This window comes from Coffea arabica, chromosome 9c (genome assembly GCF_036785885.1).
Source record: "Coffea arabica cultivar ET-39 chromosome 9c, Coffea Arabica ET-39 HiFi, whole genome shotgun sequence".
Taxonomy (NCBI): domain Eukaryota; kingdom Viridiplantae; phylum Streptophyta; class Magnoliopsida; order Gentianales; family Rubiaceae; genus Coffea; species Coffea arabica.
In genome coordinates this window covers 37,396,785-37,409,916 of record NC_092326.1, presented here as the reverse complement: position 1 = coordinate 37,409,916, position 13,132 = coordinate 37,396,785, and the positions used below count along the sequence as shown (strand labels likewise).

At 36.5% G+C, this 13,132-nt stretch overlaps 2 protein-coding genes across 7 annotated transcripts; both read left to right on the top strand.

Moving 5' to 3' along the window:
• Positions 1-1,434: 1,434 nt before the first annotated feature.
• On the top strand, positions 1,435-5,620 carry LOC140014069 (uncharacterized). 6 transcript variants are annotated; one of them, XM_072064414.1, is made up of 5 exons: positions 1,435-3,737; positions 3,854-4,061; positions 4,354-4,482; positions 4,839-4,895; positions 5,091-5,620. In XM_072064414.1, exons 1-2 carry the CDS (start codon positions 1,673-1,675, stop codon positions 3,868-3,870), a joined length of 2,082 nt encoding a protein of 693 aa, XP_071920515.1. In that variant the 5' UTR covers positions 1,435-1,672; the 3' UTR covers positions 3,871-4,061; positions 4,354-4,482; positions 4,839-4,895; positions 5,091-5,620. The 6 variants fall into 6 exon arrangements, with proteins under 6 accessions (XP_071920515.1, XP_071920513.1, XP_071920514.1 ...); XM_072064412.1 differs by having other exon boundaries at positions 4,561-4,895; XM_072064413.1 differs by having other exon boundaries at positions 4,354-4,690.
• Positions 5,621-7,176: 1,556 nt separating this feature from the next.
• LOC113708912 (uncharacterized) lies at positions 7,177-11,128 on the top strand. Its single transcript, XM_027231628.2, has 6 exons — positions 7,177-7,336; positions 8,306-8,530; positions 8,609-8,785; positions 8,877-9,101; positions 9,211-9,339; positions 10,587-11,128. Exons 1-6 carry the CDS (start codon positions 7,232-7,234, stop codon positions 10,818-10,820), a joined length of 1,095 nt encoding a protein of 364 aa, XP_027087429.1. The 5' UTR covers positions 7,177-7,231; the 3' UTR covers positions 10,821-11,128.
• Positions 11,129-13,132: the final 2,004 nt, after the last annotated feature.

Genomic DNA, 13,132 nt, shown 5'->3' with positions numbered 1-13,132 from the left:
AATCCAATTTAAATTAATATGACAAGTAGTTTTTGATTGGAAGGACAATGATAACCCTACAAATAATGATATGTGTTACCTCCAAGTTGCAAACGATCCAAGTCGAGTCAAGTTTTGACTTAATCGAGTCGAATCTCAACATAATTTTATGAAACTCGAGCTCGACCTCGAGAGCATGAGTTCGACGAGCTCAGAATGTCAAGTTCGAGCTCGATAAAAAAAATAATTTTTTAATTTTTTAAAAATGAATAAAATAATAAATTTTAAACAAATAATAAAATATTATGGATATATATGTAATTTTATTATTGAAAAATAAAAAATATATATATAATTGAATTCGAGATAGCTCGCGAGCTAACAAGTTTAGTATTTTTGAGATCGAATTCGACTTGACCAGTTCGAATTCAATTTGAGCTGGATGTTCATTAAAACTCGGATTCGAGCCGCTCGTGTTGCAACCCTAATTACCTACAATGCCTTTTAATGCTTTCTCTTTTTATCTTATTCTCGATTTTTTCTACTTCAATTATGAACCATCATTCACCTCTAGTGAGTAGTATTGCACCATGACAACTACCATTGAACTACACAAAAAGAAGAAGAAAAAAATCATAACTAACTTATATGGTAATGGAGCAAAATCATTATTTGTATCAAAGTTGGAAACCATCATAAACCTATGCAAGAAATTGAGAATACATCTTATAAATTTACAACAAATGTTAAATTTGCAAAACCTATAACATAACCTTATCATATTGTAAAACCAATACCAAACCAAGGCAAAAACTTATATGTAGCAAACAAAAATAGAAATTCTTAATAACATAGACAGTTCACAAAATTAGAGTGTAAGGGAATAATAGGATTGGGCCTCTTAGACACAAAAGTGATAGCGATGGAGAGAGATTAGCCAGTATCAATTGAGGTTCATAAATGCAAGGTTCAATTGGACAAAGGAAATGGTTATTGAATTTGGAGCCTAGAGAATAATATAAATTCAAAAAAAGGCACTCGAGAGAAGCGGGTGCTCGTGATCCTGTTAGATTAGGACTTGAAGTGGTTAATTTTGAGTGGGGAAAGAGGAGAGAAAAGACTTCGGGAGTTTGAGTGCTACTTGAACTTCACTTGAACTAAAATAATTGAGTTTGAACTTGATTTATATTTAGGTTAGGAGAACTTGAGTTCGTATTTGATCTCATATAATGTAATTGAATTCAATCAAGCTTGATTAACATAAATTAGAGTGTTTTATGTGCTCAAATGTCCCTCGAAAATTAGTTACCACCATTAGTCAACACGGTGAAGTTGACGACTGAATTAGAATGGTTTTGCCACTTTGAAGTACTCCACTAGATTGATACATTTTTTGGCTTTGGGGTACTCAATTGAGATTTTCTATTAATTTGGATGACTAAATTAGAATTACTCCTTTCTTTTGTAGAGGGGACTGAGGAGAAACTAGAATAACATTACAAAACTCCCTCCAATATATACACCACTGGTTTGAAAATTTTCATTTTGATTTTATCACAAAAAAAAAAAGAGAGTTTTGGTAGAAAGCATGTTTATTTTCAGTCTAAAACCTCCATTATTAGACTAGTTCAATTTTCGTTGGTGGTGTGAGGTGGCTGTGTACTATCCAACTGTGGTGGTGGCGGTGGCGGCAATGTCTCCCCGGTGGTGGAGATATCGTGCTTTCCTCACCAAACCCCTCTATTCTTTACTCAAATTAAGACACTTCTGCCAATCTGCCACCGATCCCATTTCGAATTCCCAGCCAGTTGTGAAAACAGTCAGCTCGTTAGTCCAGGAATCATTTTTTCAACAGAAGCAAAAATCCCATTTCGGGCCAGTACTTGCCAACCTTAACATGCCTATAAGTCCCGAATCTTTAACCCAAGAAGAGGCCATTACTATAGCTGCATCTTTGGCTAATGAGTCAGGCTCAATGGTTGCACTGAGTTTCTTTTACTGGGCAATTGGTTTCTCGAAATTCAGGCATTTTATGAGGTTTTACATTGTTTTAGCTATGTGTTTGATGAAAAATGGGAACTTTGTGAGAGCCAATGAAGTGATGCATTGTATGGTCAAGAATTTTGGTGAGATCGGGATGCTAAAGGAGGCTGTCGACATGGTGCTTGAGATGCAAAATCAAGGCTTGGTTCTCAGTGTTCATACTCTGAATTGTGTCCTAGGTGTTGCTGTTGAGATGGGGTGCGATGATGTGGCTGAGGATGTGTTTGATGAAATGTCTGAAAGAGGGGTTTGTCCGAATGCTTGCACTTTTGAAACCATGGTTGTTGGTTATTGCAGGATGGGCAGAGTTCTGGAAGCGAATAGGTGGCTGGTTTCAATGCTGGACAGGGGTTGTCTTGTGGACAATGCAACTTGTACTTTGATTACGAGTGTGTTCTGTGAAAAGGGTTATGTGAGTAGAGCACTGTGGATTTTTAATAAGTTGGTTGATGTAGGATTTGCTCCAAATCTGATAAATTTTACTAGTTTGATCAATGGATTATGCAAGAGGGGCAGTATTAGGCAAGCATTTGAATTTTTGGAGGAAATGGTTCGAAAGGGTTGGAAACCAAATGTATATACCCATAGTATTTTGATTGATGGTCTTTGTAAAAAGGGATGGACTGATAAAGCATTTAGGCTTTTCTTGAAGCTTGTTAGAAGCGATAATTACAAGCCAAATGTGCATACTTATACAGCTATGATTGCGGGGTACTGCAAAGAAGAAAAGTTAAACCGAGCTGAGATGCTGTTGAGCAGAATGCAAGAGCAGGGATTAACTCCTAATGTCAATACATACTCCACTCTTATTGATGGATACTGTAAGATGGGGAATATAGGCCGTGCGTATGAGTTGATGAACACAATTCGTAGAGCTGGTCTAGCTCCTAATATTTGCACCTATAATACAGTTATCAATTGTCTTATTAAGAAGGGAAAGGTTAGTAAGGCTCATAAATTGCTCAAAAGAGGTTTCAGAAATGGACTTTCTGCTGATATAGTTACATATACTATTCTCATTTCAGAAAGTTGCAAGCAAGCAGACTTAAGGCAAGCATTAGCACTGTTTAATAAGATGGTAAAAGCAGGTATAATGCCTGATGCGCATGTGTACACTACCTTGATTTGTGCTCTCTGCAAAGAAAACAGAATGGCAGAAAGTGAAAAGCTTTTCGATGATGCTTTCATCAAGCTTGGCCTGGTTCCGACTAAACAAACTTATACAACTATGATATCTGGATATTTCAGAGATAAAAATGCTAGCATGGCCTTGAAATGTTTTCAAAATATGAATGAACATGGCTGTGCTCCTGATAGTCTTACTTATGGTGCCATGATAAGTGGACTTTGCAAGGAGTCCAAATTGGATGAGGCTAGAAGGCTATATGAGACAATGATAGATATGGGGCTTTCCCCATGTGAAGTTACTCGGCTGACGATGGCTTATGAATTTTGCATGAAGGATGAATCGTCTGTTGCTATGGCCCTATTGGACAAACTAGAAAAAAAGCTATGGGTTCGCACTGTGAGCACCTTAGTCAGAAAGCTATGTGGTGAAAAGAAGGTGGATATAGCTGTGCAGTTTTTTGACAAGTTATTGAATAAACACCAGAATGTGGACCGTGTAACTCTTGCGGCATTCATGACTGCTTGTTATAATAGCAACAATTATGCCCTAGTTGCAAATGTCTCTGACAAGATATCGAAGCAAAAAGGTTACTTGTTTATATTTGCAGCATTTAATTAAGATGATTTTCATTGTTTTGCATTTCGGATTGCTTGTTCATTGTAACATGTGTGTCTGAAGATGGTTTACTCAAACTTATTGCAGGAGAATCTATTAGATGATGTTACCCATCTCTGGCAATTAAGAACAGCAAAACGGTGAAAAAGTCAAAAGTGGTTTTTTCGATTGAGCTGTTGCTTTCTCTAGCCATGGATTGGAATATCCAGCATGAAAGCTTCTGCTTTCCTTAGAGGGACTGAAACTACATACTGGAGTTTTTGGATGCCAGACACCTTTTGGATGACTGGAAAATGTAAGCAACATCCATAAGTTCTTTGAACCTTTCATTCTATGATTGCATCGATTGATGCGGTATGAACTTTCTGATATTTCCTTCATTTTGAAGCCTGTGAAACCTGGTTGTGGAACTTTAAAAGTTAGTGCCATGTTCAATCTAGTCGTGACTAATCTGATTTTGATGTAATTTCGATTTCATCTCTTGTCTTTCTTCTAGTTCTATGGATAAATAGGACATAATAGAGGCTGTCTGTGATAAACCTGATTACTCTGCAGGTGGTTAAATTCTCTAATTTTTGTGGTTACAGGAAAATTGGGAGACAGTGCTAGTAACTAAGAAGCTTGATTGAAGAGTTCAATTCAGTTTTTTCAAATACTTGAATTGAATCAAATTATCGTGTGTACTTTTAAAAAGTTTACGCTCACATGAAGTTAAGGTTCCTCTCTCCCTCCCTCTCTCTCTCTCTGTTCCTTGTATCTTGTGTCCATCCTAAATAAAAATGCCATTCTCCCAGGTTAACTTTTCCCATCGAGGCGTCCTGCTTTATGAGGACTGTAATGGCTCCTTGGTGCTTCACAAGATTTTTGTTGTACATTCAACAATGCTTCATTCATTGTAGTTGATTGTGCAAAACAGATGTCTAAGTTAGTAATTAACCACTAAGTATCTATTGCAGGCACTTTTCTTGTAAATATCAGGGTTTCAAGTCTTCTCGTTTTTTATTTTGAGTTAATCCAAGTTTCAGACAGACCCACTCATAATATTGAGACTTGAAATCCTCGTTCTATGCAGGCTGAAGATGTTATTATTTGATCAACTGATGTCAGATTGATGGACCAGAAATATGAGGTTTGCCCTTTCCACTTTGTTGCTAATTTCTCGAAATCTTTCTAAGAAAGGTTTAACATAATTTGATGTACTTCGTAAGCGTGTCTCAAATTGAGTTATTCTACCTGACTGACGGATTAAAACACTTTCCCTTCTTGGTTGTGCTGTTACCTTCAATGTTTGTCTGACATTTATCGGCTTAACTTTGATAAGCAGGAATTTGAGCCCCTACATACCAAGAGTCATACTGCTTTAAGTTTAAGATCCTCAAAAGGACTACAACCGTAGTTCTTGACATGCGAATGTTACGGCTTGAATCTTGAGAGATGGATGCAGTGGAAAATGAAGACGCAGCATCAGTTTGCCACAAAAGTTCCTGCGTCAATTTCATATCTATGGAAATATTTCAGTACCCTTTGAAATTGGTTGACGATGCTGAGTTTGCTTGGAATCATGTTTCGGTTTTAGGCAGGATAATTGGAATGAGAAACTTGCAAAAAGATGCTCAGTCGAAGTAATGACTGGTATCATGTTCACAAATGGAAGTTAGTGTTGCTACTGCATAATCTCCAAGGTCTAGTGGCAACAATTTACATGAAGAACAATCTGAAGTCTGCACTCGAGGATTATTTTAGTATTGTATCTGGAAACATAATTGCTGTAGCAAAGATCAGAGGATGAGACCTGCAATTGATAATTTATTTAAGCAAATACTAATAGAAATAAATATTACTAAAGTTGGTTCACATTAGTGTCTGCAGTTTGCATATTCGAACAGACATAACATGAAATCTTAAGCCTCGACTTTGATTAAAGGCGATCATTTTTTCTTTCTTCGTTTCTTCTAATGTTGCAAGCATCTTTTTCTCCCTTGATCCTTCCAACCAAAGCAAAGGTTCGTTTACTCACCATCTTATGGTTGGGCTAACGCAAGACAAATCAGTGGTTTAGAGTATTTGAGTGATGGAATTGAAAGCTCAATTTACAACTAGACTAGATATCAAGGGGCATCTACACTTTGAAATTTTTTAAAAATGTAATAAAATTGAATTAGACCCGTTTACAAAAAAAAAAAAAAAAACGCTTTTAAGTATTAAAAGTACTTTTAAAGTGTTTGGTAACCAATTTTTCGTAACTTAAGAGGCTCAACTTTTGGCAATCTAAAAGCACTTTTATTAGAAACGCTTATGTGAAAAGTATTCTTTATAAACCACAACAACCTCGAGTAGGGTCTAATTTTTTAGACTGACAATGTATCTAACGTCAATCTTGGATGCTTGACTCCTAATTTGATTTTGGATTTGAAAAGATGTGAGTGAATTACATTATTAGTGTGTATAAGATTTATATGCATATGAAATACTAGCATGCTGCATGCTGCTGTTCAAATAATATGAAGACATGAATTAGTAGTATCATGTTGACTTTAATTCCGTTCTAACATTATATGAGAATCAAATGCAATTTGCTTAAATAATGACTAAAGAATAATAGACAAAAGCATGAAAGTACCCTTTATTTTTGGTTCTTTTTTAATAATCCTCTTGATTCCATTCATATTGTCACAATTGATTTTCTTTATTTGATCCGTTGAACTTTCTAAATATCATTTTGTATATGTTTCAAACTTGTGGAGATTTTGAGTCTTTCTATGATAAGAATTCATTGGAGCACTTTTCCAAAAAAATTAGCTAGATCATGGAAGTAGTTAATCATGAATAAGATTGGTTTAGTCCAAATGATCAAACATTAAAGAACTTGTAAGAAGCAACCACCCATGTTAGACATGAACTCATTCCAACACTGAGGCTTTATCTTCATTGCCAAATCTTTGCCTTTCAAGAATAGCAGCAAGGAATTCAGTTCACATTATTGTTTGGACAGTCTTTTATTTGTTAAAATTTATTTGCTAGCATCATCAGTACATTTTTCAATCATTTTTTTATTTTAAATATATCACATCAAAAAAGTATTACAGTATTTTTAAAAAAAAAATTATTCCAAATAATTTACTATCCAAATACACTATCATTAGTATCCAAATTCTTCGTTACAACTACAACTAATACACTTTTATTTTTCTTTCTTTTTTGGTTGTAATACTATTATAACTTATCACAAAATTAAAAATTCAACAAAAAAAGCCATCACAATCAAAGTGCCAATATCAAAAAGAATCTCAACTAACCCCACATTAGCAATTTGGAAAAAAAAAAAAAGAAAGAAAGAAAAAGCCGCCACTGATTTGTTTTTTCTTTGGCAAATTTAAAAAAAGAAAAGAAAGGCCGGCACTTATCCGGTTTTTCTTTTGAATACTTGTTAAAAAGTCAAAAAGCAACAAAAGCAGTTTCTCAGCTATGTCTCTTTCCATTTGCAAACTCCAAACGTTCCTGAACTCAGCAGTTGGAGTTGGAGGAGCTAAACAGCAGCGCCCATTTTGTCTTCTACAGCTTTCCTTCAAGGTACTTAAAACCCATCTTGATTTTAATCTTTTATCCCTCTCCACTTTCCTTTTTCTGTGTTTCTAATGCTAGATTTTACTGGCTTATATCCATTTACTTCTGTTATTGTATTTGTCATTCAAAATTGTAGCTTTTGTTCCTCTTGTTGAGTTTGAATTGTATTTGCTGTTGTGGTGATCTGATCAGAGATGGTAAGGTTTTGTTAATATGAACTGAAAAATTGTCAACTATGAGAGATTGAGGAGATTACCATTTCCTTTTGTTATTGCAATCTTGATGAAATTTGCTTCCTACTGGGATTTCTAGCTTTTTCTTACAGATCATTTTGATTATTGGTACTCATGAAAAGGTAAAATACATGAAGAAAAAGCAAGGAAACAGTAATTGATGAATCAATTTTGTGCCATGCTGACTGCTATTTCAATTAAGTAGTAAAGTTTCAATCTTTTTCCCTCCTTTTGTTGGTCCAATATTTAAAGTTGAAATGTCTTATCTGTACTATCACTTTCGATATTGTGCAATGCCTAATTATTTGAGTCCCTCAAATTTTAAGAAAAGAAGTTGTTTTCTAAACAGGAGATTATAGCTGCATCAGCTCAACCTCCGATTAAAATTTAGTGTTGTGGCTGATAAAATCTGTTCAAAACTATTCTAGCAGGGAGATTGCTGATCCTAACTTGAGTAGCTTTCTGTACTTTGTCTTATTACGGAGTTGGATAGATTGGCTAATCCCCCTGACCATTTGATGCGTTTCAGCAATATAGAAAATTTGTCTTTGGGAGCAGCAAAATTATCTATATGTTCTTTCTTGAATTTGAGATTTGTGACTCCATTGGCATAGGCATTTCCACTTGTTTTTGAGGAGTCATTGATCTCACAGCATAAGGAGGTGCTCTTACTTTTCTGTAATATGAATTTCACAATGTTTAAGTTCCTAGGGGATTAACGTCTTAGCATATTGCATTTTAGCACGCAATACCGATGGCTCGCTCTGCTCTAGATGAGATGTCAGCAACTGGTGCTTTTGTCAGAACTCCTTCAACCTTCCGCAATTTGATATCACGAGATCCAAACTCCCCTTTCCCTGCGGAAGCTGGAAGGTATCACCTATATATATCATACGCTTGCCCCTGGGCGTCCAGATGCCTGGCGTACTTGATGATCAAAGGGCTGGACAAATGCATCAGCTTTACAGTAAGTGTTGTTTAAACTCTTGTTTCAAAAAACTTTCAAGTTTTAACCGTAATTATATTTTTACTACTCCATTATCAGTCTGTCAAACCAAAATGGGAAAGGACTAAGGAGACTGATGAGCACATGGGATGGGTTTTTCCTGCTTCAAGTTCTGAGGAAGCAGGTGCTGATCCCGATCCTTTCAACGGGGCTAAAAGTGCCAGAGAGCTGTATGAGATTGCAAGCACAAACTACTCAGGCAAATATACTGTTCCAGTAAGTATTTTCTATAAAATGTGAAATTCTTTCTGGGTTTTTCTCTGCCTGAATATCTCAGCTCAGACTGCAGGTTTGTGTTTTCCATTAGGTTCTTTGGGATAAGAAACTGAACACAATTGTGAATAATGAGAGTTCGGAGATTATCCGAATGTTAAATACAGAGTTCAACCATCTGGCTGAGAATCCAGAACTGGACCTTTACCCTTCTCATTTGCAAGATCAAATCAATGAGATAAATGGGTGGATATATGATGATATAAATAATGGAGTATATAAGTGTGGGTTTGCAAAGAAGCAAGAACCTTACAATGAGGTAAGTTGTTAAGTTGCCATTAACTATTTTGTGTCAAACCTAGTTAAATCAAAATCTGCATGTGTTCTGTTGATAATTTTTTCATAGCGTACCATTATGACCTTTGCAGGCAGTGAAAAAGTTATATGAAGCCTTGGACAAAGCCGAGGAGATACTCAATAAGCAGAGATACCTGTGTGGTGGGACTGTGACTGAAGCAGATGTTCGCCTGTTTGTCACATTAATAAGGTTTGATGAGGTATGGATCTTTGTATGAAAGAAGATTATCCTACTAACTTCAAATGCTTGCAGTTTGAGATATTCATCTGTTTGTCACATTAATAATGGTTGATGAGGTATGGATCTTTGTATTCAAATGCTTGCAGTTTTGAAGCTTAGGAAAGAATAACATTACCTCAAATGTCAGAAAGCATTCCACAAAATTTACACTTCCAATCTGTGATTTATCTTGTATGGTTCAGTCTGTATACATGCTAAAGCTTATTTATTTAGACATTAATTCATGAATCCAATTTGTCAAGGGTACCGAGTTAAACACACTTCTATCTTTAGAAGACACAAATCTTTTGAGTTTCCTTCCTTGGAAATGATTGTCAAAGTCTGCTTGTGTGGTATTCTGTTATTGTTATTATTGTTGTCGTCATCGTCATGATTCGTTTGTTATTTGTTGTTTGTTTTGGCAAAATGAAAAAGCTAATGGTAGCTATTTTGCATCGTACCTTTTCCTGTGTAAGACCTTTGGCACAGGAACTATTCTTTTTTTTTTTCTTTTTTTTTTTCCTTTGGCAAATGACATGATCAGAGGTTGTACACTACTAGAATTCACTGTGAATCTTAATATCTAAAACTACCATTTGACTAAATTTCCAGTTTCACACAGAAAAACACATCCCCAATTTACTTTAAACTTCTCTAATCCTTCTTGTTCAACAAAGCTCTGACAGAATGATTTAGTGCTGAGTTACAATTCTGACTGTAGTTTAGTTCAATGACCACTACATCCCACAGAACTCTATTCAGCTTACCTATCCCTGGAACAACATGAAATCAACCAGTAATGTTGTAAAATCATTGTATTTCCAAGGGAACTTAAACCATTCTATTGAATATCAATAGAAAGGATGAAATTGGTTTTGCAGGAATAAGCCAAATCCTTGCTGCGTTGTAGTTTGTTTAGGCTGAAGCAGGACTTGTTTACTTGTACTAGAGGCCATTGTACACTTGACCATTTTATTATTCCAGATTGAGACAATCAAGTGCCACAACCATGTAACTAATGATATTGTTGGTATATAACAAATTACAGGTAAAATAAAGTTTTGCAAAGCTAGCAAACCTGAGTTTGGACGAAAGAATATCTGATGTTGTTAGACATGTTTGTTATCAAATCTTTTGTTGACCTTTTAGCTTTCAGTCATTAAAAGCTTTTGAGCATTCACATGCCTATATGATTTACTTAACCAAATCAAATTGTATACTTTATAGGTTTATGCAGTTCATTTCAAGTGCAACAAGAAGTTATTACGTGAATATCCAAATCTTTTCAACTACACCAAGGACATCTTTCAGATTCCTGGGGTGAGTAGCACAGTCAACATGGAACACATCAAGAAGCATTACTATGGAAGCCATCCTTCCATCAATCCGTTTGGAATCATCCCCCAGGGTCCAGATATTGACTATTCATCTCCACATGACAGAGCAAGATTCTCCAAGTAAAATAAGTGAAGAAAATGCGAATACTTCTGTATGCAGTGCATATCCAAAGCAATAAAAGTTTGTCCGAGATAGCAATGGAAGTTCGCGGCTACAATAGACGAATGCTAGTTTCCTTTCTTTTTTTTTTTCGGGGAAGACAACGGTTGCTGAAGTTACTGTTTTAAGGTTTTTGAAGAAAGTGTTTGTGTTTTGATAAATCTCTTGAACTTAGTATCAGGTTTGAGGCTGCTTCCTGTGAATAGCCTACTCTCATTGAGCTTGTATGTTCGAAGCAACGAATAAAAGCTGAGATCGTCTTTTGCTTGAAAGATGTTATTAATCGTGGTATAGAAGAAATGAAATCTTAATGCTCTCCGTTCTGAATTTATCAACCTTGGGAAGCTGGAGGTGGTTTTGGGAGGAGTGGAGGGGGGAGTATGTATTTTTTGTTTTGCATAAATCCATTCTATGGAAATTGGTATCAGACAACTTTCTCTCATTTTTTTTGGGGGGCTGGAGGCAAGGGGGTATTGGAGGTTTGGTTTGATGCGTTTCGGAGTTGATCTACTGCATGCATGGCGTATGATTCTTTGGCAATATCAGAGCTATAGACCAGCAAGTCATTACATTTAAAATTTTCCATTCACTTCTTCAGTCAATTCTTCATTGTTCAGTTCCAGACAAAGTCCTTTACCACAACTTTCGATGGATCAAAATAAGATCAACAACAGGAAGAGATTGATCAATGAGCTCAATCGCCAGGTTCGATCTGGGAAGAGCAGCTGCATCTGGGACACTGCCACTACCATTGCCAGTTCTTAGTCACAAGCTTCTTTTCTTTAAACAACATATTTCCATGAAACAAACAAATGTATCTCTAGTTCTTTATGTTACCTTTTGTCTTCCCTTCAGCTTCATCTTCCAATTTAAGCTGCTGTCCCCCTTAGTTAATCTCTGTCTTTGTCTCTGCTTGCGCCCCCAATAAAATATTCAGTCCTTTTCATTCCTCTGTAGTCTGGTTCTTGTCTTTTGGCTTGCTCCATGGCCTATCCAGATCGTTTTCATCAGTGTAGCTGGTCAGAAAGCAGTGGCTAAGAATACGACAGTGATTAATTACTCTGATGAAAGCAGTGACTGCATCTGGTGTACCTCCTACACCGAACAATTTGAGGTTTCGTCGAATGGGTCCTTTTGGCTGATGGTCGGCATCTTAAACCAGACATTAGCAGGTTTGCTAATTGTCTTTTTGGATATTTGGTAGACAAGAGCCATCTTAACATCTCTTTGATGAAAGAACATGTTGAACATCATTGGAATCCCCTTGTGGAAGTTCTAGGCAGAGATAAACGTTTCTATATGTTTCGGTTTCCCAATCAGGCTGATATGTTGTCAGTTCTTGGCGAAGGGCCTTATTCTGTTTATGGAGCATTGCTTGTTCTACGTCGTTGGGTTCCAGCAGAGACAGTTCTCAGGGATGTCTCTGTCACAGAAATTCTAGTATGGGTTCAGTTGTTTGGGTTTCCTCCAGAATCTGTTAACGTTATCTCTGGAAATATTTTTGCTTCAGTCATTGGCCCTGTTGAAGAGATTAATATCAGTAATAATCCTCCATTCCATTTGCGTGTTCGAGTCTGGATCCATCTCAACAAACCACTTCTCAGTGGTTTCTGTCTAAAACTTTCCTCAGGAAGTGTGATTCAGGTATCGTGTAGGGATGAGCAGCTCTTCAATTTCTGCAGTAAATGTGGAGTTATAAACCACTCCTTCGATAGTTGTTCCATAACAAGTGAAGCAGATTTAGAGCAATTTTTAACACCTTGGCTCAGGGAAATCACAGAAAGATCGGATTTTGAATTTTGCCTCGATCAGGATTCAGGAGGAGCTTTTTCCCAGCTCCTTCGGAACTTTCCAGGATGCATCTACCCCAGAATCTCTGTTTCAAGGCCATCAAGAAAGCAATTCAGTTCAACCATCCCACAGGGTCCTTGATGGTTATAAATTTACCCAAAAATTCATCAGGCTAGAATGACTGAGGAGATTACAACTCAATGATCAAGATCCTACATTCCTTATATTCAAGCGCCAGTCTCTGCAAAATCCTTGTTCCAACCCTGCCCAATTTTCACCAATGCAGGGGGCCAACTCCTCATCAGAGATAAATGCAACGGTCAGTAATCGTTCTTCTGGTTCACATGAACAGGATACATGGGTTGTCGTTTCAGAGTCGTTCCGAGATTCAAAGCCAGGAGTTTAGGTCATCAGTACCGAAAGGAGCCTCAGTTCAACATCTTTTCAGCACCTTAATATTCTGACAAATGAAGGCCAACTACCAT